Source organism: Martes martes (genome assembly GCF_963455335.1).
Source record: "Martes martes genome assembly, chromosome: 7".
In the NCBI taxonomy this organism is placed as follows: domain Eukaryota; kingdom Metazoa; phylum Chordata; class Mammalia; order Carnivora; family Mustelidae; genus Martes; species Martes martes.
Window position 1 is genome coordinate 1,246,195 of NC_137894.1, and position 22,681 is coordinate 1,268,875.

General features: G+C 59.4%; 1 protein-coding gene and 1 long non-coding RNA gene across 3 annotated transcripts in view; one reads left to right on the forward strand and one right to left on the reverse strand.

Moving 5' to 3' along the window:
* The window catches only part of LOC308345608, a 31,901-nt gene extending 9,946 nt beyond the window's left edge, over window positions 1–21,955 (forward strand). The window contains exons 2-3 of one of the 2 annotated variants that reach the window (XR_013967085.1): window positions 19,159–21,307; window positions 21,812–21,955. This is a non-coding gene — a long non-coding RNA (uncharacterized lncRNA). Of the gene's footprint in view, window positions 1–19,158; window positions 21,512–21,811 lie in introns of those variants that run through there. The other variant, XR_013967086.1, reaches the window with a different exon arrangement.
* BCL2A1 (BCL2 related protein A1) lies at window positions 2,926–13,525 on the reverse strand. Its single transcript, XM_080807955.1, has 2 exons — window positions 12,333–13,525; window positions 2,926–4,984 (listed from the first exon to the last, which is right to left on the reverse strand). The coding sequence occupies exons 1-2, from the start codon at window positions 12,747–12,749 to the stop codon at window positions 4,877–4,879; spliced, it is 525 nt and encodes a 174-aa protein (XP_080664081.1). The 5' UTR covers window positions 12,750–13,525; the 3' UTR covers window positions 2,926–4,876.
* Window positions 21,956–22,681: the final 726 nt, after the last annotated feature.

A 22,681-nucleotide genomic window follows, 5' to 3' on the forward strand; every position in this document is an offset into this window, starting at 1 on the left:
GCTGGGCTGTCGGCCGTAGAGAATCCTGCCTTCAGGCCTGAGGCCGGTGAACCCCAGAAGACCCACCAGCACCAGCAGAAATGATGTAGCCGCGCCCACCCTGCCGCCGAGTCAAAAAAAAGTAAACAACGGCCTTATGCTCGCGCTCCATGGAGTCACTCGAAGCGACATTTTCCCGTCAGCAGCTTTGCACCCTCGGCAGAAAGTTCCAGAGCCGAGACCGCGAGGCCCCGTCGGAGGTAGGGCAGTTCTCCCCGGAGGAGACGCGTAACGGGGTGAGGGGCACAGAAGCGGGAGAGGGGCTCACCCCGCCGGCCGATGGGGACGACGCAGGCCCTCTGTGGGGGGAACAGCTCCCGCTCAGGCCCGGCGCGTGGGCCGGATGGGGAGTCGGCGTCGGGGCGGCCCCACGGGGCCAGCAGGGAGTGGAGCAGGAGGAGGGGCGGTCAGCGAACCCGACGCCCGCCCCGGCCTCGCGGCCGCACATTCCCAAACCAACTCACGTCTGCTCAGGTGTTTGTTGGACAAGAGCTCATTGAGCTTTTACCTGGCTCTGAACGGCACTGGGGGGGCGGGGGAGGGTGAGCGCAGACGCCGTTGCCGCCCGCCAGGCTTGCTGTCTCTCAGGAAACAGACACACGGACGTAGAAATCACACAAACAGCAAACCGTAATTGAGACGGCGGTGTTTGGGGAGGTGACATAGGAGAGCGGAGCCTGGTCGGGCAGGGCCATCCCTGAGACAGCGACCTCTGAGCTGGACTCGGAAGGGCAAGTGAGCCTGAGCGAGGGGACCAGCTAGGGAAGCGGAGGGGGCCACATGGAGGAAAGTCTGCGGGAGAAGGTGTAGGAAATGGGCCACTGAGGCTATCCTGGGGTCCGCGGCCAAAACGCAGGGAGGGCTGCCCGTGCAGAGGGCCTGGCAGAGTGGCCGCGGGCGTTAGGACGAAACCACGACATCCTTGTACGTGACCAGGGCACCAGCGATAGTGCTTCGTGATTTTATCTGAGCATTTGTAACATCCGCTTTATTTTTTTTGACATTTTATTTAGTTTAGAAAGAGTGAGAGTGAGCTCAGGTGGGAGAGGCAGAGGGAGAGGGACAAACAGACAGACGCGGTGCTGAGCACAGAGCCCGACAGGGACCGTGACCCAAGGGACACCTAGAGGCGGTGCCTCACCACCTGAGCCCCCCAGGCGTCCCAGTGGCTTTCCACGTTAGTCGTATTTGGGGTGATCTTATTTCTTTCCTTTTATACTTTCCCTTAGTGCGCGTTATTTCTAGTGAGGGTCTATTTTCTTCTTCTTCCTTTTTTTTTTTTTTTTGGCAAAAAAGGGCTTTTTAAAATCCAACTATGCTGACGTGTGATTTATACTAAAATGCCCCTGTCCTAAGTGAGCGCCTCTGTGACTTTTCTTTTTTTTTTTTAAGATTTTATTTATTTATTTGACAGAGATCACAAGCAGGCAGAGACGCAGGCAGAGAGAGAGGGAAGCAGGCTCCCCGCTGAGCAGAGAGCCCGATGCGGGACTCGATCCCAGGACGCTGGGATCATGACCTGAGCCCAAGGCAGAGGCTTAACCCACTGAGCCACCCAGGCGCCCCCACTCTGTGAGTTCTGACAAGTGTGCACACCTCCCTGAAGGTGTAGGACAGCCTCACCAGCCCAGGAAGACCTTTCCCGCCCGGCCCCAGCCCCAGCCCCAGCCCCAGCCCCAGCCCCAGGCAGCCACTCATCCACTCTCCGCCACCGCCTGTCCGACCTGCTCTGGTTTCCAGCGGACGACTCCGCCCACAGGGTGCTCCTCCGTGACCGCGACGTTCACTCACACGCGGTCGACTTTGTCTGCCCCTTGCACAAGCCGGTGCCCCGCGCCCGGTGCTTGCCGAGTCACAGCCCCTAATGTAGACACGCACACGTGTGCAGTGTGTGGAACGCTTGGGTTGTCTCCGGGCCTTTTTGCAGGTGTGAGTGGCGCGGCGGGGACTAGCACGGACGTGTTTTACTTCTGTCGAGCGGCCCTGGGGTCACTGCGTGTTTCCGGTGAGAAGAGTCTCTCATGCTGTTTTCCAAAGATGTACCGTTTCCCCATGCCCGTCGCGCACGAGAGACCCTCGGCTCCGTGTCTCCCCAGAGCCTGGCGCCGTCGGTCCTTCCCGCGGGAGCCGTCGGGACCGCGTGCGCGTCTCATGGTGCTTCCAGAGCGTGTTCCGCTGTGACCTGCGGCGTCTGGCGTCTTTCCTGGGCGCACCCGGCCTCCTGCTTTCCCGAGCTGTGTGCTCCGGGCTGGCGTCCGTTTCTAAACTGGGTTGGCGGTTGTGTCGTCGCTGAACTGGAAGGGTTACCTATGCTCGGTGCAGGGCCTCCGCCAGACGCTGGTGTGATGTGTCGCCTCCCAGTCTGTGCCTTGCGATTTTGAATTGAAGACCTTTATTGGGATATAATTCTAAATTGTCTTTATAAGAGAATAGTTTTTAGGTTTTTGGGTTTTTTTCCTTTTCTGGTGCATGTTTTTGTGTTGTACCTAAGAAATCTTTACCTGACCCAAGGTTGTGAAGATTTTCTCCTGTGTTTCCTCTGGGGTTTTTATAGTTTTCCCTTATATTTAGGTCTGTATTTGTTTCACTTTCATCTTTCTGTGTGGCGTTGCGGAAGAGATGAGGATCAAAGCACCTGCCCCGCCCCCGCCCCTCACCCCCCATATTTTTTCAGTAATAAAACACACAGGGAGGGGCGCCTGGGTGGCTCAGTGGGTTAAAGCCCCTGCCTTCGGCTCAGGTCATGATATCAGGGTCCTGGGATCGAGCCCCGCGTCGGGCTCTCTGCTCAGCGGGAGCCTGCCTCCCCCTCCTCTCTCTGCCTGCCTCTCTGCCTACTTGTGATCTCTCTCCGTCAAATAAATAAATAAAATCTTTAAAACACACACACACACACACACACACACACACAGGGAGCTGCAGTTCAAAAGACCAGGTCACAACCAATCAGAAGTTTCCTGCCTTCCCAGCAGTTTTTACCCTGTTAAAGAGATCACTATGGCATAAAAACCTGGGTTTAGGGGCACGTGGGGGGCTCAGTCAGTGAAACGTCCAACTCTTGATTTCCGCTCAGGTCCTGGGATCGAGGCCGGTGTTCGGGATTCTCTCTCTCCCTCCTCCTTGCCCCTACCCCCCACTCATGCTCTCTAGCTCTCTCTTAGAAACAAACAAACAAACAAAAACAGGCTTTGTGGTTTCTTGTGCAAATGTATTTCACTTGGCCATACCCACACACACACTTCCCGTTCTGTCCATTCATGACTCCGCACTTCGTTCTGATTCACAGGAACTTGACGGTAACTTCCCCACCGAGCCGGGGGCCGGGAGCACCAAGGGGAAACGACAGGTAGAGATGCTCCCCGTTCCAGACAGACACACGCCCGAGTGGCCCAGGTGCTTGGCTCTCCGGTGCGATTTGATAAATCAGCTAGAGTTACTTCTGCCAAAAATGTTTCCCTCCTGACTTGCCCCCGTGTCCTAACCCACACTGGTAAGGATCCCAGGGGACTGGTAACTACAGAGAACACACTGATGGCCACTAGAGGAGAGGTGGGGGCATGCTGGGGGTAACAGGGGATGGGGATTAGCGAGTGCACTTGTCATGATGAAATAAAGTACAATAAAATACAGAAATCCTCCAGTTCTCTGGGTCTCTAGCCCACATCGGCCGTGGGGAGCACGAGACTGGGGCTGAGAGCCTGCGTGTGAAATCTCCGTGTGGGCTTGTGCAGTCGACCTCCACTGCAGGACGAGTGATTCCTGAAGGGCTCTCTTCAAATCAGCTTAAAAAAAAAAATCACAGGGGAAGTGAAGCTTGAATCAGCTGAAATCCCCTGGGAGAAGGCCCAGAGCCCGAGAGCAAGGGGTCTCGACTCTTTGTTAGATCGGCTACTCCCTAAGCAAGGTGATGCAAGCCCCGGGGAGGGGCAGGGGTTGGGACAGAGACCGTCCGGGGAGGATGAGGAAGCATGGGGAGGTCTGGAACAAAGTGTGGCGCTCCCGTCCTGCCGTCAAAGTTGATGACCTGCGGTTGGAGCTCAGGATGGAACAAAAGACATAATTTTCTCATTTATGAGCTTTCAAAAAAATGTCTATTTGGTGTGGGGGGTGGTGCACAGGGAGAGGGAGGGAGGATCCTGCCTCCGCACCGAAGGCGGAGCCCAGCATGGGGCTCGAGCTCAAGACCCCAGGATCATGACCTGAGCTAAAACCAAGAGTCGGATGCTTCACCGACTGGGCCATCCAGGTGCCCCCTAATTTGTGAACTTTTTTAAGGGGAAAGTTGAATAATGGCTCAGAAATTAGTCACTGACCAAAGTGTCTTTGTTCTGACTACCCAAGTGTCCTGCGTCTGTCACTGCCGTCTATCTGTCCTCTCTGAACGGTGGGCCACGGAGCAGGGTCGGTGGGGGCACGCATCAGAGGAAACCCCTCCGCACCCAGGGTCACGGGGGCCACAGGGGAGCAGGACACGGACTCGCCCCCACGTGGTCTCCACGAGTGACACGGAAAATGACTTCTGGGTAACGGGCGCAGCCTCCAGAAAGTCAGCCGCGGGGCAGGAAAGACGTCCCCCTCCTGCCCTCGTCCTCTCGGTTCAGTACCTGCCCCCGTCTTGGGCTTTGCCCTTTCACTCGGACACGGGCAGGACACGGATGACGCACTGAGGCAAATACACAATTTATTCACTAACACGAGAACAAAATGTCCATCACATGGAAACATCAAGTTACATAACCAAATTTGTTTATTTAGAAATAGAAGTGTTGGCAACACTTTTTGTAGAAGTCAAGGAAACTGGGCGGGTTTCACAATGAGGAGTGTCCCTGTCGGCCGGTCAGTAGTATTGCTTCAGGAGAGAGAACATTTCACAGATCTTTCCTGTAACTTCCAGAAAGGTCAGCCAGCCAGACTTGGGCTCGAACTTCTTTACAAAGCCGTCCTCCTGTTGGGGAATAAATTTCACAGTTTAAAAATCACGAGACAGGGGCACCTGGGTGGCTCAGTGGGTTAAGCCTCTGCTTTTGGCTCGGGTCATGATCCCGGTGTCCTGGGATCGAGCCCAACGTCGGGCTCTCTGCTCAGCAGGGAGCCTGCTTCCTCCTCTCTCCCTGCCTGCTTCTCTGCCTGCTTGTGACCTCTGTCAAGTGAATAGGTAAAATCTTTAAAAAAAAAGAAAAAAAAATCACGAGACAGATTAGTGGGATGAAAAGCAAAAAACTGCCACTTCACTAAAGCAGACAGTGGTCTCATTGGCACCCGCACGGGTCTCCCCCCCCATCCATCCGTGCCATCGCCGGGGGCAGTGCCCTCCAATGGAAACAGCGCGGGCTACAGATGGAAGTTCAAGTTCGTAGCAGCCACATTTCTAAAGTAAGAGGAAACACATAAAGTTAATTTAAAGAATATATTTATCTAAAATATTACAATTTCAAATAAATACATAAAATATGATGATATCAATATGTAATCGATACAAAAATTATTGAGCTGTTTTACATTCTTTGCCCAAACGCTTTGCGATACGCTGTGTGTTTTGCACTCGGAGCCCATCTGAAACCAGGCTAGCCACATCTCAAGTGTCCAACGGCCGCACGCCGGACAGCGCAGCTCTGGAGGGCAGGAAGTCTCACTCCTCTTTTTTGGTTGTCTGACGTAGAACTACGCAGTGATGTTTGTAAACGGAGCGGGGGCTAGCGATGAAGCCGGTGCAACAGGGCGTCTGAGCCCGAGAAGAGCCGGTTGTCTCTAGCCCGATTCATCCCCTCTCCGATCACGGTTTTAAAACAACAGTGTGAACCGCGCACTGTAATTCTGGACGGTGATTGTAGAGCGTCCTGACTGCACAGAACTTCTGAGATCACCCAGCCTAATACCTGCTCTTATTTTGACAAACGAGGACACCGAGGCCCCAGAGAACGCGAGTGGCCTGAGGTCACCGACCTTCTTAGCGCCTGGGCCTGGAAGGGAAGGCAAACCCCGTTCTTTTCATTCCATGAGCTTCCGAACCACCACCCAAGAATCAGAAAACTGTTGCAATCATTTTTTAAGTGTTCCCCCAGTATGCTGGTCAGCCTCCAGCAAGGTCCGGATTCTGGGGTGACGGGCCTTCACGCCACTGCTGGCGTAGGTGACCACACTGGAAAGGACACGCAACACATCTCGGAAGCTGGAAGAGGCCGCTGGTCCGTGCCTGCCGCCGTCTGCCTGAGCGTGGCCAGAGCACAGACTGACACGGTTGGGAGCACTTCCCAGGCAAAGCGTTGCCCAAGAAAGGCAGCTTCTGCTCACGCGCGTGTCCGCTGTGGTCCTGCTCTGAGACACGACGTCCCGGCCTAACCAGGGGGACAGTCTGCTCCCTCTCTCCGGACTCACACACGCACACGCTTCTCGCTCGAGGTACGTGTGCCCCTCACTACTTCCCTTCCCAGGATTCATGAAGCCCATGGGAATGGGGCACCGCCAGACACCTGCTGCCGCCACGACCGGGATCCCGGTGACAACCGGGCAATTAACGTCTCACATAACATTCTGCTTCTCCACCAAAGAGAGCCAACGCGGGGAAACTGACGAATTCGGCTTTAGGAAGATTAGAAAAGCTATGAAAAACTACAATTAAAAGGAGAGAATTCACAGTAGCTAAGCCTGCAAGCAACCGTCAGTGGCCGATGCACGGATTACCCAGACGCACACATCCCCAGGGTGGCACGCTGGTCAGCCTGAAACAGGAGAGCGTTCTGACCCCAGCTGCCCTGGGGACAGGCCTCGAGCACGTGATGCTCAGTGAACCAAGCCCATCACGAGAAGACAAATACTGCACAACCCCATGTACACGAAGTGCTCGGAACAGTCAGAATCACAAAGGCAAAGCAGGACGGCGGCTGCCATGATCTGGGGTGCAGGGGTGGGGAGTGAGTGTTAGGGCACAGATGCCTGCGGGCGGAGGCCGGTGATGTCCTCAGTCCGAGTGGGCAGTGCGACCGTCCGCACACAGTCTCGGTCTGCCCGTCGTCAGAGATGGGTCCTGGGGCCAGTCGGGAAGTGCTTCTATGAAGGAAGGCAACGCAAGTGTCTACCAGCTGGGAACTGGTTAAGGAATCATGACGCGTGAAGTAGGTGGGATATTCTGCAGACGCTGGAGATGTCAGCACGGGGCCGGGGAGGCAGGGCTGGAAGTACCCGGGGAGTCACGTGCGAGACTGTCACGTGAACCTTCGTTGGGATGACGGATGGTGGACGCGTGTGGACGCGTTCAGCAGTGGGAGTGATCTTTCAATTCCGTCACACGTATATTTTCAGTGATGCTATTTGTATCTTAGAACCATTCTGTGGGGCGCCTGGGTGGCTCGGTCAGTTGAGCGCCCGACTCTTGGTTCCGGCTCAGGTCATGATCTCCGGGTCCTGGGATCGAGCCCCGCATCTGCTCCCACGCCGAGCCTGGAGCCTGCTTCAGACTCTCTCTCTTGTGATTCCGCTGCCCTGCCCCACCCCGGTCCCCGTTCTCTCCATTTCTCTCTTAAAAAAAAATTACATGAGGATAGATACAGAACTGGGGGTTCAATATCCTGTCAGTAACACAGTAATAAGCAAGGAGTCTGGTATAAGCCCAGATCTGGTTCTTCCCGGGAATACTGCCTATTAAATTCAGCTACCTTGGCTTCAGGAAAGCCTCAAGCGTAAAATAATATCCTGCGTCCATAATTCAAAGGAAACCAGACCCTCAGAATTGCTCAGAGCCAGCAAAGTACCACGTGGTGTCCGCACGCTTCTCTAGTGACTCTTCATTACTCGCTCAACAGATACTTGCTGACCCTCGGCCACGCGCCAGGCCCTGTTTCAGGCCCTGGGAACAGCCTGGTGAATGAACACGCGGAAGTCCTGGGCTCACTAGGCTGGGGATGGGGACCCGCATCCTGGAGCAGGGCCCAGGGCCGAGGCGTGGGGGTGCCGTCAGATGTGGGCGGCTGAGGGAGACGCCCCCAGGAGGGCCGCGGGGGCCACGCACACCTCTGGGGGGAGGTCGTTCGGGGCAGTGGCCAGAGCCAGTGCAAAGGCCCTGGGGAGGGGAGCGGGGGAGCGTGCTTGGTTACCCAGGGAGGCTGGAGCCGAGAGCGCGGGAGGGGCTCCTAGAATGCGAGCGCCGATGGGGTTTGAGTGCAGCGGCCAGGACTGGGTATGTGGCGCTTGCTCCCGGGGCGATCGGGGTACTGGGGAGGGTTCGGACCAGGCCAGCACACGGCGGCTCCCAGTCTGGCTGCCGCGTGGGGACAGGCCATGGCAGGGCGGGGACGGGAGTGGGAAACGAACAGGTGCCGCCGACAGGACTCCCTGAGGAACGTGACGTAGGGGGTGAGGAGTGGAGGGTGATGCCCAGGGTCACAGAGTCTTCCGGAAGGACCCTCAGGGAGGCTCAAGTTCTGGCTCATCTCCCGTTTCATGAAACGATCTTAAATCTCCAGCCAAAAATCCCAGAGGACCAATCTGACCCCCAGATGGAATCCAAGGGTGTGAGGGGCTCCTGGAGTCCGTCCCCTCACCACGAGCTCCTCGCGCCGGTGGGACACCGCCTCGCTCGTGTGCGCGTCTCTGCACGTCCTTCGTCCAGGCGGCTCTTCCGAGCAAGAGGCTCAAGGAACAGCAGCGGCAGCCGCGGGGCCGCTCGTCTCCGCTCCGCTCTGGAAAGTCCCAGCAGCGCCTGCACGTCCCTGCCTGGGGCGGGGCTTTCTGCGCGTCCGCCTCTCAGGGTCGTGTGTTCAACCCTCTCGAAACGGCCCACGCGCGCTTCAGAGTCGCGTGGGATTTGGCATTTTACAAGGGGCCCTTCCAGAAGCGTCCGCGTCTTCTGACTCCCCTTCTCAGGTAGCCGCTACTGTGCCCATCTCCGCTCTGTCACGTGATGCGCATTCTGCCGGGGGCCTCACTCACTCGGGGTCACACCAGGAGCAAAGCCAGGATTCAGATCCCAGTTTCGATGGGGCCCCCCAGGAGAGGGCGGGGAGGGGTGCGTCCAGCCGTTCCTCTCGGCCGGTCCTCATGGGTGTGAAGGCCCAGGCTTTCCGCACGGATGCTGGAGACGGCTGGAAAGGTGGCAGCGGCTCTCCCACCGCACCGGCCGGAGCCCCTCCACTCTCGGGCCTCCCCACTGGCAGGGGGGGGCAGGAGCAGGGAACCGCACGCGTGGGAGGGGAAGAGAAAGAGAGGTGAGCGGCACCGGCCAGAAGAAAGGGAGAAGGGAGAGAGGCAGGGAGGCGGGGAGGGAGGGGGGAGGGCACTCACTCACACTGACGAGCACGAGAAAGAACGTGTGAGTTGACCAGTCACACAACTGGCACACGGGTCCCCGTTTCCCCGTCCCGTGGGGACTCCGGTCTAACTGCAGGGCCTGGAACTTAGGAAGACTCAGTGTGGCTGAGCAGGGATGTCGCCGTCCGAGCTCTGCTGACGACCGCGAGCCCGACGGGAGCGGACACCTGCAGAAGCTGTTCTAGGAGCTCCGGGCATACGAGGGACCGATTTCATCCGGACAGCGGTGCCGGGCATCGACGGCCCCGTTCCCCCGTATTACAGATGAGGACATGTGGCCCTAAGGTTTGCTAACTCGCTGGCCTCCCGGGGCGCTGGGTGCTGGCACCTGGCCTCCAGCCCAGGGGCTCGGGGGATCCGTGCTGTCTCACCCCACGAGTTCTCGGGCTCGGAACGCCGTGGAATTACACGTGTTCTGTGGCCGTGTGCTGAGGGCTCTTCTCGCCGTGCCTTGTGGACATGCGTTGTAGTCTGGAGCCACGGGCAAGCAGTCTGGGGGACAGCAGACGGGACAGTGGACCCTGGGCTTCCGGCCGTCACTGCAGAGCGATCTCGCCCATCTGAAAATTCGGACTCTACCAGAGCGGGCGTGTGACTGAGCCATTTGCCCCAAGATGAACCCTTCCTGTGTTCAGTTCACTCGCTCGGACAGCGGTGTCAGCGTCTTGGGGAGGAAGGTCTCACGGGGCCATGTTAGTGCTGACTCAGATCGCACGGCCACTCCTTCATGCGACCACGGAAGTCACATCCAAGACCTAAGCTCTTCGGGGCTCTAAGCCGTCCGAAACCGAGGAGCCCCGTGAACACTGAGTGTGCGCGTGGGCACACGTGTGAATCTGTGCGTCACTCACACCTGGGCCACCCCTAAAAGACGCGTCCATTTCTGGAAATTCTCAGAGACAGTCCCCACCCCCACTGAAGATGAGTTCCACGAGCTCACAGTCTGTGTCGTCGAGAAGCCGCATTTTTAAGGAACACTCATCACTGTGTGGGTGACAAGTACCGGTGTGAGCCACAGGATGCTCGCATGCGGGCCCCCGTGCTAGATAAGCGTTGCCTTCTCGGAAACCTACGTCTGTGGCCAGCAGAGCTTCCCACAGCTGACTGGAGGGGAGCGGGACCCTCCACACCCAGGCTCCATCCAGCTCCAAGTCCATGAGAGTCAGGGACAACAGACGCCCCATCACGGCACAGGAAGGGACGATGTGGGGGATGTCACATACAATGTGACCCCATCAAGGGTTAAAATATTTATAATAACGGGTTGCCTGGCTGGCCCGGACGGAGGAGCATGCAATTCTAGACCTTGGGGTCGTGAATTTGAGCCCCAAGTTGGGTATGGAGTTTACTTAGAATTAAAATCTTTAAAAAATAAATAAAAAATTCACAAAACACTTATAATAAAGGAAAGCAGCTATACTTTTAAAAGAAAGTTAACATACCAGAAGATATCTGCCACATATATAAGAATAATACATGAAAGTATATTTTACATATAAAAATAGTATATAAAACACATTTTTCATAATTAAAATATTTGAAAATAAAAACATAAAAGAAAGAATTGCTACAAATCAATGAGAAAAAGACAAAAAGTAAGAAAATGGGTGAAGAATATAAATAGGCTATTCCCTAAGAATTGCGTGTGGTCAGTAAAGGTGTGGACGGTGCTCAGCCTCACGGGCAACCAAGGAAGCAGGAACTAAAACAAGAGAAGTTGGATAGCGTCTCCGAACCCAGCGGAGAGGGGAGATTAGGACAGGTCAGCTGGGGTGGGGACAACGTCGCCGAGCCTCTCTGGAAGGTGAGGACCTGGTGCATTGAGAAGTGGACGTGGCCATCCAACCCCCCGGGGGGGGGGGCATGAGTGGACGTGCCTGGGAACGCACTGTTTGTGGTGCAAAGTGGAAATAACCGAGAACTCCTCCAGCCCGAGCCGGCCAGACCCTCCACAGTGTGTGCGGACAGCTGCAGATGTGTAGGACTCTTTACAATATTATATTTTCTTTTTCTTTTTTTTTTAAGAGAGGGAAAGAGAGAGAGAGAAACAGGTGGGGGACGGGGCCGAAGGAGGGGGAACCCTAAGCAGGCTCCATGCTCATCGCAGAGCCCAATGCGGGGCTCGATCCCACGAGCCTGAGATCATGACCTCAGCTGAAATCAAGAGTCAGACACTTAACTGACTGAGCCTTGAGCCTCCCCCCAAAAACACTGTGTATATTTTCTATTTTCTGTGGATACATTCATTAGGCAAGATTTGCATGTAACGTAATTGATAACAGTGGGTGTGTCGTCGCTAGGGGGAGAAAAAGGCTAGCCTTGGGGGTTGGCGGGCGGGCGAGACCGGAGAGTGAAGTGCATTGGGTCTAACAAGGAGCATCCAGCTGTGAAAAGCCGTTAATCAGTGACTTCTGACAAAGCCCTCTCCACCTCCCACTGGGCTTTTTGAGGTTTTGATAATAAAGGGAATTGTTGTTTAGAAATTCCCCAATAAAGTTTCTATATCTGGTGGCACAGCACATTAGTTTTTTATCAACAGGCTTTAACAGCTAGAGTCTGTTCTATTAGAAAGCTGACCAAGAAAAGCAATTTGTAAACAATGAATTTGCAAAGATATACCTGTGTTTTGCAACATAATAACTACCCGATGTAACAGCATCTCCTACCAACTAAAGCTTCGTTGTCACGACAGCCTGGCTGGACCCTGACTGGGCTCCGCTGCTGACGCAGACAGGGGAGATGCCGCGTGGCTCCCCGACTCCGCCGCAACCCTTCATGCTGTTAGGAATGCGAATGGCAAGCACACGTATCTTCCCACCACAGAGCTCTGACTACCGGGAAAGGAGCCAGAAATGTCTTCTTGTTTTAAAAATGAAAAACTTTAAAACCAAGTCACCCAAAGAAAATAGTGGATTTTTAACCACTAGCAAGAAATCGTGCATCCCTCCGCCAGAGGTAAAAGCAGTGAACAAGGTGCCCACTGTACGTACCCAGCCTCCGTTCTGTCTTATCCACTCCGTCATGTTGGCCGTGATGAACTCTGCCACAAAGTAAGAAACCCTAGAAGCGTCCACGTCCGGGGAAATTCGCTCCTGGAGGAGCTTCTTGGAGAGAATGCCTTCAAAGGCAAACACGGTCACAATCCTTCCCCAGTTAATGATGCCGTCTTCAAATTCCTTTTCCATGACTTGACTGAAGATGGCTCTGGCAGTGTCGATGGACCCCACGTCAAAGCCGTCCAAGCACGGTTTCAAGTTCTTCTCCACCTCCCCCTGCACAGAGGAGGCCACGTCCCGCAGGACCTGGGACACTCTGCCGGCGGCCGGGCCGGGCTGCGGGATCTGCAGGACGTGCCTCACGTAGTCCTGGGCCAGCGACAGCGTGTACCCGAACTCACCGTCTGTCATCTTTCGCCCACCCCGCAGGCTCGCCGGCCGTGCGCTCTCCCGGGAGCAGCCGAGGCCGAATGAGGCGGGCCCCGGCCGGGCTGGGGATGTGACTCACGGCGACGCGTGGAGGCCGGTGGAATTTCTGTGTGCATCACCGGACGGGTGCTTCCTCCTCGTCACTCTCGGGCGTGGGCTGTGTGTGAAAGAGAAAGTTGAAACCGTGGAAGAGGGAAATGGCTCAATGAGAGGCCACTTCCTCAAACTGTCAGTGATTAACTCTGGGACTTAAGGGCTGAAGGCAGGACGTAGAGAAACCAAAACTGCCCCCACCCCCCACCCGCCGCTGCCGTCTCACCCCACAATGCCACTTTTAAGAACTGAAAGCAGGTGTCACACACGCGCACCCGAACGGTCACAGCAGCGTTATTCACGGTCATCAGAAGGTAGAAACGGCCCAAAGGTTGGTCAGCAGAGACCCAGCGACTCCGTCGGCCGGTTACTGGAAGGAGGTGTCGCTGCAGGGGAAGGGGGGCTGCCGAAGCCAGTGGGGGGTGGTCCCCCACGCTGGGGACACACAGTAGGAGCTGTGCGCGTCAACCCTGAGCCAGCCCGTGCAGGGAGACACGGCGCAGACCACTGGGGCAGGGGCTCACTCTCACTGGGAACCGGAATCCACTGGGGATGAAAACGTGTTGGAGGCGCCCAGAGGGGGTGTCGCACACCCTGTCCCTACACCAGACTCCGCTAAAGCCCTCATGTTGACATGGGGGGTTTTACGTTCTGCGAATGTCACCTGCAGAAAAGTGTCAGGACAGCCACCAGCTGAGCCAGGCTAGTGATGGTTGGGGACAGGGCTCAGTCGGCCGCGGGGGAGCAGCCGGGGAGCCCGGAGCCTGGCTCAGGGACACCGCCCTGGACACCGCAGCCTTGAGCCTGGGAGGGGTGGATGGGGGCGGGGGCGCATCTCCTCCTCTGGCCTTCACCTCTCGAGGACCCTGGAACTTCCGACCCACAGAAAACAAACCCTTGCTTCTCGCTCTCTAGTCTTGTCGAAAATAGAAACGCCGAGTGGTTCAGACTCGCACGCACAAGTCCCCTTGTCCCTCGCTCGCCGTGTGCCCGACATCTGTGAGGGGACCACGTGGATGGCCTCACGCGCTGAGGGAGGCGAGCCCGGAGCCCTGGCTCCTCGCAGTCCTCCCCTGGGCAGCCGCCGAGCCGCCGCCTGCCATCAGGGCGTCCCTTGGGGAGCGCATGAGAGGTGAGGGCCAGTGTCTGGTTTGCGGGGCCCGGGCAGACTGGGCTCTGCAAGGGGCCGGCGAGAGGAAGCCGGCGCCGACGGCAGGTCTCCCAGCAGAGTGCTGGCGGCGGGGAGGGGAGGCCCACATCCCGGGCCACGGCCACGGCCGCAGGGCCACCAGCCCTGTTCGCAGGTGGGACGGGCTGGGAGCCCTGCAGGACTGAAGCCACGCTCCCCAGCCACGTCTGGAGCGACTTCGAGACTCCGTGTCCGGAATGACTATAGACAGGAAACAGTTCACGTACAAGGTGCATTTCTGAACCCGCACACAAGGCCTAGAGGGGAAGGGAGCGCCCCAGGGCTGTGGTGGCGGTCGAGGCGGCCCTGCCAGGGCTCCCGCTTCAGGAACGCAACGACAGAGGGCCCCACGGCTGCGCCCCGAGTGCCACCCCCCCCCCGCAGTTTCCCACAGTCCGCTGCCCATCAAGGCTGACCAAGGCAGGGGCCGCACGGAGACCGGCCGCTAGTCGGCCTCCTCTGGGGGCAGCTTGGTTTCTGTGACTCGCCAGCAGCGCTGGGGACATTTGCTGAGACTGGGCTCTTCCTCCAGCCCTCCACCACCCACTGGGGCCTCCGTGCTCCCAGCCTCTACCCCTGCCTCCCCCGCTCCCGGCGAGTCTCTGGGACACCCGACCCCCTGAGGCTGGGGTCCTGAACGGGCAGGGGACCCACACGGAACACAGGTGCGCACTGCACACGTGTGCTTGGCCTCTGCTCCTCTGTGTCCCCGGGGAGAGTCCTCCCAAGCCCACTCCGCAACACCCGCTGGCCCACAGGAGGCACCTTCCTTCCCCCAAACAACCGCTGGGCACCCGAAGAGCCAGCCAAGGCTTACTCCGCTCCCCGTGGAGAAGCGGTGTGAGCCGGCGGCGTCAGAGCTGCAGTCGGGCCCTCCGCGGTAGGGTGCACGGTCTCTCTCTCGCCCGTGCCCTAGCGCGCACCCGTCCTTAATCTGTTGGATAAGTGGAGTGCGTCTCCCACCGCAGCCCGCTTTACTTTATCCCAGAGTTTCTAGTCACTTCTCTGAACAGGTGACAGAGAGAAAGACAAAGTCTGTGTTGAAAAGAATAATTTCTTTTTATGGAAAGTGTAATGACTTAAGGGGCATGTGGTAGGGGAAGCTAGGGGGCCAGGGGCACGTGGCCGGCCACAGACCGGGCGTGAACACAAAGGAAGGTGTCCTTTCTCGGCATCACGACCCCTGGGTCTGCGCTCACCCGGGCCCGGCCTATGCACGCTTCCCCATCCCCTGAGCCACTCTGTGCACTCGGGGAATTCTGGATGAAATGCGGGCTCCATGCTGATCCATGCTGAGGGCGTCACCCCGAGCCTGTGGGGTCTGGAACCCGTACGTGGCCTGTGTCAGGTGCTCGAGATGCAGATGTCTGCCCCTGGAGAACTTTCTGTCTAGGAGACACCGGGCCTTCTTAGAGGCAAAGACCTGCGGGCGGAATGATGAGAGGCGGCTTCTGGAGCTTAACTTCCAGTACGGGGGCCCCTCCCGGAGCCCCTCTGGAGGCCACGGGCCAGGTTTGTGGGCCCACCACGATGCTGGGGGGTTGGAGGTACACCTGTGTCACACTCCTCTCCTCTGGGCCCAGGACCGGTGGGTGGCGGCAGATGACAGGTGACTTCCTGTGTCCTCACCGCACCAGCACCCGTGGCCCGACTGTCCCTCCTTGTCTAGAAGCTTCTACCGAAGGAGCAAGAGGCTTGGGCGGGGCCAAGGGAGGGGCCGGCATTCGAGGAAAATGATGGGAACCGTGTGAGTCGTGTCCGTAACCAGCCGCCTTTCCCGTCTGTACGGCGCGCTAAGCTACGTCATCGCCAGCACGATCCCAGGCCTGCACGGGGACGACCTCACACCCACTCGCTGCGTTCACGTGGTCTGCACATCTGTCCACGACGTTCCGCGTCTCTACTGCCTCCCCCCAGAGCAGCCCCCAGATCTTGATGGCGGGAGCAACATACTGGCTCCTGGCTGTAGAATGTGGGCAGGGCTGGGGCGCAGGGACGGCCCTCTGCTCCGCGACGCCCACGCGGCAGGCTCGGGCTCGTCTGTACGGCGTCCCCAGCCCAGACGTCCCGCCTGGTAGCTCCAGGTTCCAAGAGCAGGGGTTCCAGCGACAGACGCCGGTTACCAACGGCCTTTCCTAAGCCAGCTAGGAGCTCAGAGGGCGCCATCTCTATCCTCCGGTACCAGCAGGCAAAGTCACAAACACGCAGCTGTCCCCGGAGGGACACACCACTGCTATTGGGAAGGAGCGTGTCAGAGAAGCTGCTGCCGGGCTTTCAGACTGCCGCAGCGGGCCCTGCACATGCCGGGTCACTTACGTGCACACTCATACCATCTGGTGACGCAGACAGGCAGCTCTGATGCTGGAGGGACCCGGCAGGTGCTGGAGCCACGCCACCCGCCTGGGCTCCCGGCCGGTTGCCGCAGGGCTGAGAGCACCCTGGGTCAGAGCCCTCTGGAGACGAGCCTCTGCTCTTCCCTCCGTCCCGACGGTGGGGAGCTCAGTCTGTCCTTGTCCCCTCCTGCGCCAGCAGAGCTCAGTGGGGAGCAGGAGGCTCCCCTGGCCGCTGAGGGGCCAGGAGAATCCCAGCTCCAGGACCAGGGTCCCGGGTGTGTGACCTCAGGGAGAGGCTGCGGAGGTCAACTTCTCTTTTCCCAAAAGGTGAAACTTGAGTGGGAAACTGCCGGGCTTTTCGCTGCTTCACAGGAGGTGGTTCCGGGGAACCCCCGGTCCCAGCTTGCTCTTTCGCTAGGGCTGCTTCCCCTTTCCAGGGCGATGGCCAGGGCAGACTGTCCACAGAGGGCGGTGGTCTTCAACGGGGACACCACCGGGACACAGAGGGGAGTGGGATGTGCGCGAGAGGACACCTGCGCGGCCCCTGTCCTCTCCCGCGGTCCGCTGGGGCCAAGCCTCAGCAGTCGGGACACGGTGGAGGCAAGCCGGCTCCCCTCGGGAAAAGCCAGTGGCCCAGCGCGACGGCTCCCCGCGGGAGCTTGGTTTCCAGCCAAAGAGACTGACGTCTAGCAGATCCTAGGAGCAGGATAAGCCGGTGGGATTTCCCCCAAGTCTCCTGCTGTACTTGGGTCAAGGCCTAGTGGGTGCAGGAGGGGACCTGTAGGTCTGCAGCAAGAGAGCTGGGGGCAGGGAGGGGAGGAGAAGGGGGTGTGGACCGATGCGGCTAGTGGGGTAGCATTTTTAAGTAAGGTCCCAGAGACCACGGGGCGGGGGATGGAGGAGGAAAGGCGGGGGTGAGCCAGGGAGGGTTAAAATGATCAACGGTGCCACCGAGGACAGCCTGGAACGCTGTGCAAGTCTGTCCTTCACGCCTGCGCATATAGGGGTGCGCTCCCACCGGCCTCTCCTCACCCTCGCTGGATCTCTCCTGGTGGCCGCTGTCCATCCCGCTCACCCACTCCGGACCCGCCACGGGCTTCCTGTGGTCTAAGAAGAGGGGCCCAAGCTCCTCAAAGGACCTTCTGCTCTGGCCCAACCTCCTTGGTCCACTGACTTTGCCCCACTCCAGCCCCTGTCCCCGCTCCAGGCCTGTGGCTCTGCGTCCCCATCCGCAGGGCCCGCCCCTGCAAAGCCCCCCCATCCCCGAGCCAGGACTCGTTTCAGCGTCTGCGCCCCCGCCAGCCTCCCGGCTGTGCACACCTGTACTGGGTGCCGGGCGGGCAGCTCCCCGGAGAGAAGGGTTGTCCCGCTCACCCGGGATCCCTCCCGAGGGCCCTTGCGGTGCCGGCACGTGCGGATGCACCACGGACGCCGGCTGGGTTCTCTTCTGCCTTTGCACCCGCCGAGGGTTCGCAAACGGCCTGGACCGCGGCGGCCCGAGCGCGGCCGGAGCCACATCCCTTCTCCTGCAGGGAGAAGACACACGTCCGTCTCTGTCCCGCGTCGGCCTGCGGGGGAGCAAGAGGAAAGCCCACTTGAGTGGTGGTGACCGAAGAGCTCAGACTTCCCCGCCCTCCGCGGAACGGCGGGACCCACAACACGGTGAAGGAAGCACAGGTGTGTTTGGGGTCAAGAACGACACCGGGCCCCTCTCCTGTGAGGGCGGCTCCACGGGGCGGGCAAGGACTCGGAACCCCCGAAGAGCACAGTCGGGCCGGCCGCCGCCGCTCACCCACCCGCGGCCCTGCAGACCTCACCACGCACCCGCCACGGGCCGCACCCCGCGCCGCGTCCAGGGGCCCGTGTCGGGAGCACGGAGCTCGCCGTGTCACGGAGCCGCATGAACCGCCAGGAGCTTCAGCGGCCGGACGCTCAGAGCCACCGCATGACAGGACGTGCCCTCCGGCCTGGCGGGGCGGGGCGAGCAGGGCTCAGAGGGGAGGCCGGGCTCCTGCTCACACCGGCTCTTGCCGGCCCAGCACGCCCACCGCCAGCGAACACACCCGGGGGCGGCACGGAGATGCTTTCTGACACAGCTGGGTCGCAGACTCGGTCACGCGGAGAGAAGACACAGACCTGGGGTCACCGCAGCCAGGGAGCTCCGAGTGCGCTGAGAAGGAAGGGGGAGGCTGGGAGGGCTTAAGTGGGAGAGGGACGCAGTCAGAGCCGCACTGCGGGAAGGGGAGCTGGACCGGACCCCCTGGACAGGGCCGGCTGCGGAGGACACAGGGACAAGAGAGACTCCTTATCAGTGTTATTGCGATGCAGTTTCCAAATATAAAAACCCACCTGTGTAATGTGCCCACGTCAGGGCACTTGGGCAAGTGTCGGAACACCCCTGTCAGTATATGAACTGTTCTGAGCGCCCCAGAGTGTCTCTCCGGGCCCCTCTGCACTGCGTCCCATCGGCCTCCTGGGCCCAGGCAGCCACGGATCTCCTGAGACATCTCGGAAGCTTCTCCATACACCTTTTCATCAAAGTTAGAACTTGTCACTCCTGACGGGCTTCAAGCCTCCCCAGTGTGGTGCCATCCGGAGAACTCAGGCATTGGCTTCACCGAGAACATCCTGGAAGGAGGCCAGGATACTTCTTGTCCCCATGACCGTGACTGCCCCAACACCCGTCCTGCACGTGGGACCGCGGCGGGTCTCACCGAGAGCACCGTCCTCGCCGGGTGTCCCGTGGCCCGTCTCAGAATTTCTTTCCTTTTTAAAGTAAACAGGAACTCACCGTACGCACCACCCCATTTCCCTCCTCCACACGCTTGGCAACGGACGTCGACCTTGTCTCGGCCCGCCGGCTGCGGCGAACGGCGCTGCCGTGAACCTGGGTGTGCAAACAGCCGTCCGAGTCCCCGGCCACGTGCCCGTAAGTGGAGCTGCGGGGTCACAGCCGTCGGACATCGTGAAGAACGTGCTGGCGCAAGGGAGGGCGTTCGCGAGAGGGGGGAGGAGCGCAGGGGAGTGACGCCCAGGCCGCAGGTGAGTTCTTTACCCCCCACATAACGGAGACGCCCTTGTGCTCTGCTGATCCCTCCCCCTCCACTCACACACACGCGCGCGGCCCCATGCACACTCATACGCACACTCATGAGCTGTCACGCGTGCAGTCACACATGCGTACATATGCACACACGAGACGCTCGCGCACGCACCCTCACACACACACAGCTACCGTCAGCGTGCCGGACACCGGACCACACATCGACGGTGACAGGAAAACGCCCGGGACGGGCCCCTCTGCAGTGGCCCCGAGCGCCTGGGCCGCGTGGGCTGGGAGGCCGGGAGGCCGCACCGTCCGGAAGCTCGGGGAAGGGACGTGTCGGCCACGTCGGGCTTTCGCAGCTCGCTGACTTTTGGACTCCTCCGTAACCGCTGCGTCCGCGACCTCGGCTGTGCGAGGGGAACCTGCGGCGCGTCTGACGGGGCCTCACCCCGAGGAGGAGACTCCTGATGACCGTGGGGCCCACGGAGCCGTGCTGACTTGGAGGACGCCCACGGAGTCAGGCCACGCTCCGCTTGCCCCCTTCACGACGGGGTCGGAGCCCCCCCCCGCCCCCCACGCTGGCTCTGCTCATGTCCCAGGACCCCGGAAAGCCACACACGGGTTAGTAGTTCACAGGACGACGTGGGCAGGGCTGGGTTGGCTGTCTCAGTTCCCGGAAAGGGCTCTCGCTTTAGCCAGCACCTCCCCGGCCCCTCGAGATGGCGGGGACGGCCACAGCGTGCTCCCAACCAGTCTGGAGGCCCTTCCCGCCCTAAGGCTTCCAGAATGCCGTCTTCCTCCCTCCGCCCGTGTCATCTGCAGCCCCACCAGGAAGAGGTCCCCGCGTGGAGGGGAAGTCCCTGTGCCCCGGCCTGAGTCAGATGTCTCCTCTGGGTCAGAAGTGACCGGATCCTTTAAGGACACCAGGTTTCCGCCTTTCCCAAAGCCAATGTCTTCGTGCTTCTTCCTTTTCAGCGTAGAAGGCAAGTGACCCTCAGGGACGAGGCTGGAGCAACCCCGCCCTCCGGCAGGGACGCAGCACAGAAGGGGGAGAGGCCCTGGGCCGAAGAAGACGTGCGGAGACCGGGATGCCGGTCCTGGCCCCCGCCCGGACTTAGAGCCCTCCGCCTTCCGGAATTTCCCGTAGGGTGGTCATCACAGTCCCTGTCGTTCTCCTCGCCAGTGGCTCAGCACGCGGGGGGCTCGCAAACCGGAGAGCCCGTGTCAGGGCGAGCTGCTCCCCGCCCTCTGAGGGCTTCGGGGTCGTTCCCCCTCTCCCCAGACCCTGCGGCCGCACCCAGTGGCGCCTCACTGCCTGCGATGGAAAGCTCCAGACCCCAGGAGCGGCTCAGCCCGGCTTCCAGGCCAGGCTCAAACTCGGGCAGCCTAGACCCACTTTCCCGTCTGAGCCTCGATGTCTCCACCTGTAACCTAAACAGAAAATGGACCAGGGGTGCTTGGGGGGCTCCGGGGGTGAAGCCGCTGCCTTCGGCTCAGGTCATGATCCCAGGGTCCTGGGATCGAGTCCCGCATCGGGCTCTCTGCTCAGCGGGGAGCCTGCTTCTCCCTCTCCTCCCTGCTTATGATCTCTCTCTCTCTCTCTCTCTCTGTCGCTTTCTCTCTCAAGTAAATGAATTTTTAAAAATCTAAAAAAAAAATGGACCAGAATGTTTCTAACTTTTCTCCCAGCTCCCCATATTTCTTGCTTCATATCTAGATCTTTACAAGGGCTCACCAGGCTCCTGAAGTAAAGCAGAGCCGCTTCTAGCCTAGCAGGACAAGCACGCGGTAGGGGCAGGACCACACGGGATGAGCAAACTCCTGAGATCTGTGACCGGGCGAAGGCGCTGGGGGCGGGTCACACCTCCCCATCTTGCAGGTATTAAAATTCTTCTGTGGTAAAAATGTTTGTTTGTTTGTTTAAGAATAGAATCTCCAGGAGCACCTGGGTGGCTCAGTGGGTTAGGCCTCTGCCTTCTGCTCAGGTCGTGATCTCAGGGTCCTGGGATCAGCCCCACATCGGGCTCTCTGCTCGGCGGGGAGCCTGCTTCCCCCTGTCTCTGCCGGCCACTACCCCTGCTTGTATTCCCTCTCTATGTCTCAAATAAATAAATAAACTCTTCAAAAAAAGAAATAAAAATTAGAAACAAAAAGACTAGAAGGTCCCCTGAGTATGTGCTCACGACCCCATTTCTAGTGTGAAGGAGCCGCCGTTCTAAGAAGGGTGACTTCCGGAGGAAAGTCCCCTCCTCTTGTCACCCCCGAAGCCCCTGCCTCCACCCGGGGCCGCAGACGGCTTCACCGGCCACACCACTCCGGCATTAGAAAAGCTCGGAAGGACGGGGGTTTCCAGAATCTTCTATTCCCACTTCCCATTTCTCAGGTCATTTGAACGATCACATGTGAAGAAAAATGTCACTGATGGGAAAACACGAACCCTTGGGGCTTGGAGGAGGGAGAGCCCTATTCCCGGAGCTGAGCCCCCGATTCAGGATTGGGGCCCAGGCACGGAAGGGTGAGTGGTCAGCGGTGCACCCCCATTTCATGATGGCCTCGGGGTCCTGCGGCACTGTGGACGTCTGAGAAGTGCAGGGGTTTGGAGGCCTCACTCGGGAGCCGCTCGCAACGCAGGGTCACCTGCCCGGGGGCTCCCTCAGCCGGACGGAACTTGGGGCCACCCGGATGGACATAGGAACAACCCCCCAGAGGGGATGCGTGACCTCTTCTCCCAGGAGTAGAGGGGCTGGCAGGCTTCCAGGGACTCACTGACCCCCAAACAGAGGGGGGCCATCCCACTCCCTAGCCCCTCTGGCCCTGTCCCTTCCCCCACCCACCGTCAGCCCAGCCGGATGGCAAGTCCCAGCCCTCAGGTACCTGCCCATGCCGGTGACCATGTGTCTGCCCTGAGGGGCCTCCCCGGCCTTCCCCGCGGACCCGGGGGCCTCGAGAGGGGCCGACTCCGGGCAGGCTGCCCGGCCCCAGATGCTGCAGATGGCGCGTGCTGGCACAGCGGCCCTGGGGTCGGGCAGCAGAGCTCCAGCTCAGGTCAGATGGCACGTGCTGGCACAGCGGCCGTGGGCCCGGGGAAGCAGAGCTGCGGCTCAGGTTTTATCGCATCCCCCACCTGTGCGTCTGAAGCAAGAAAAGCCAAGACCCGAGTCCGACCTGCGCGGTGCGGTCCATGAACTGGCCCCGGAAGGGGCCCCCGCCCCCGGAGTGGGACCACACGCCTGCCGCGCGAGCCACCAGCCAC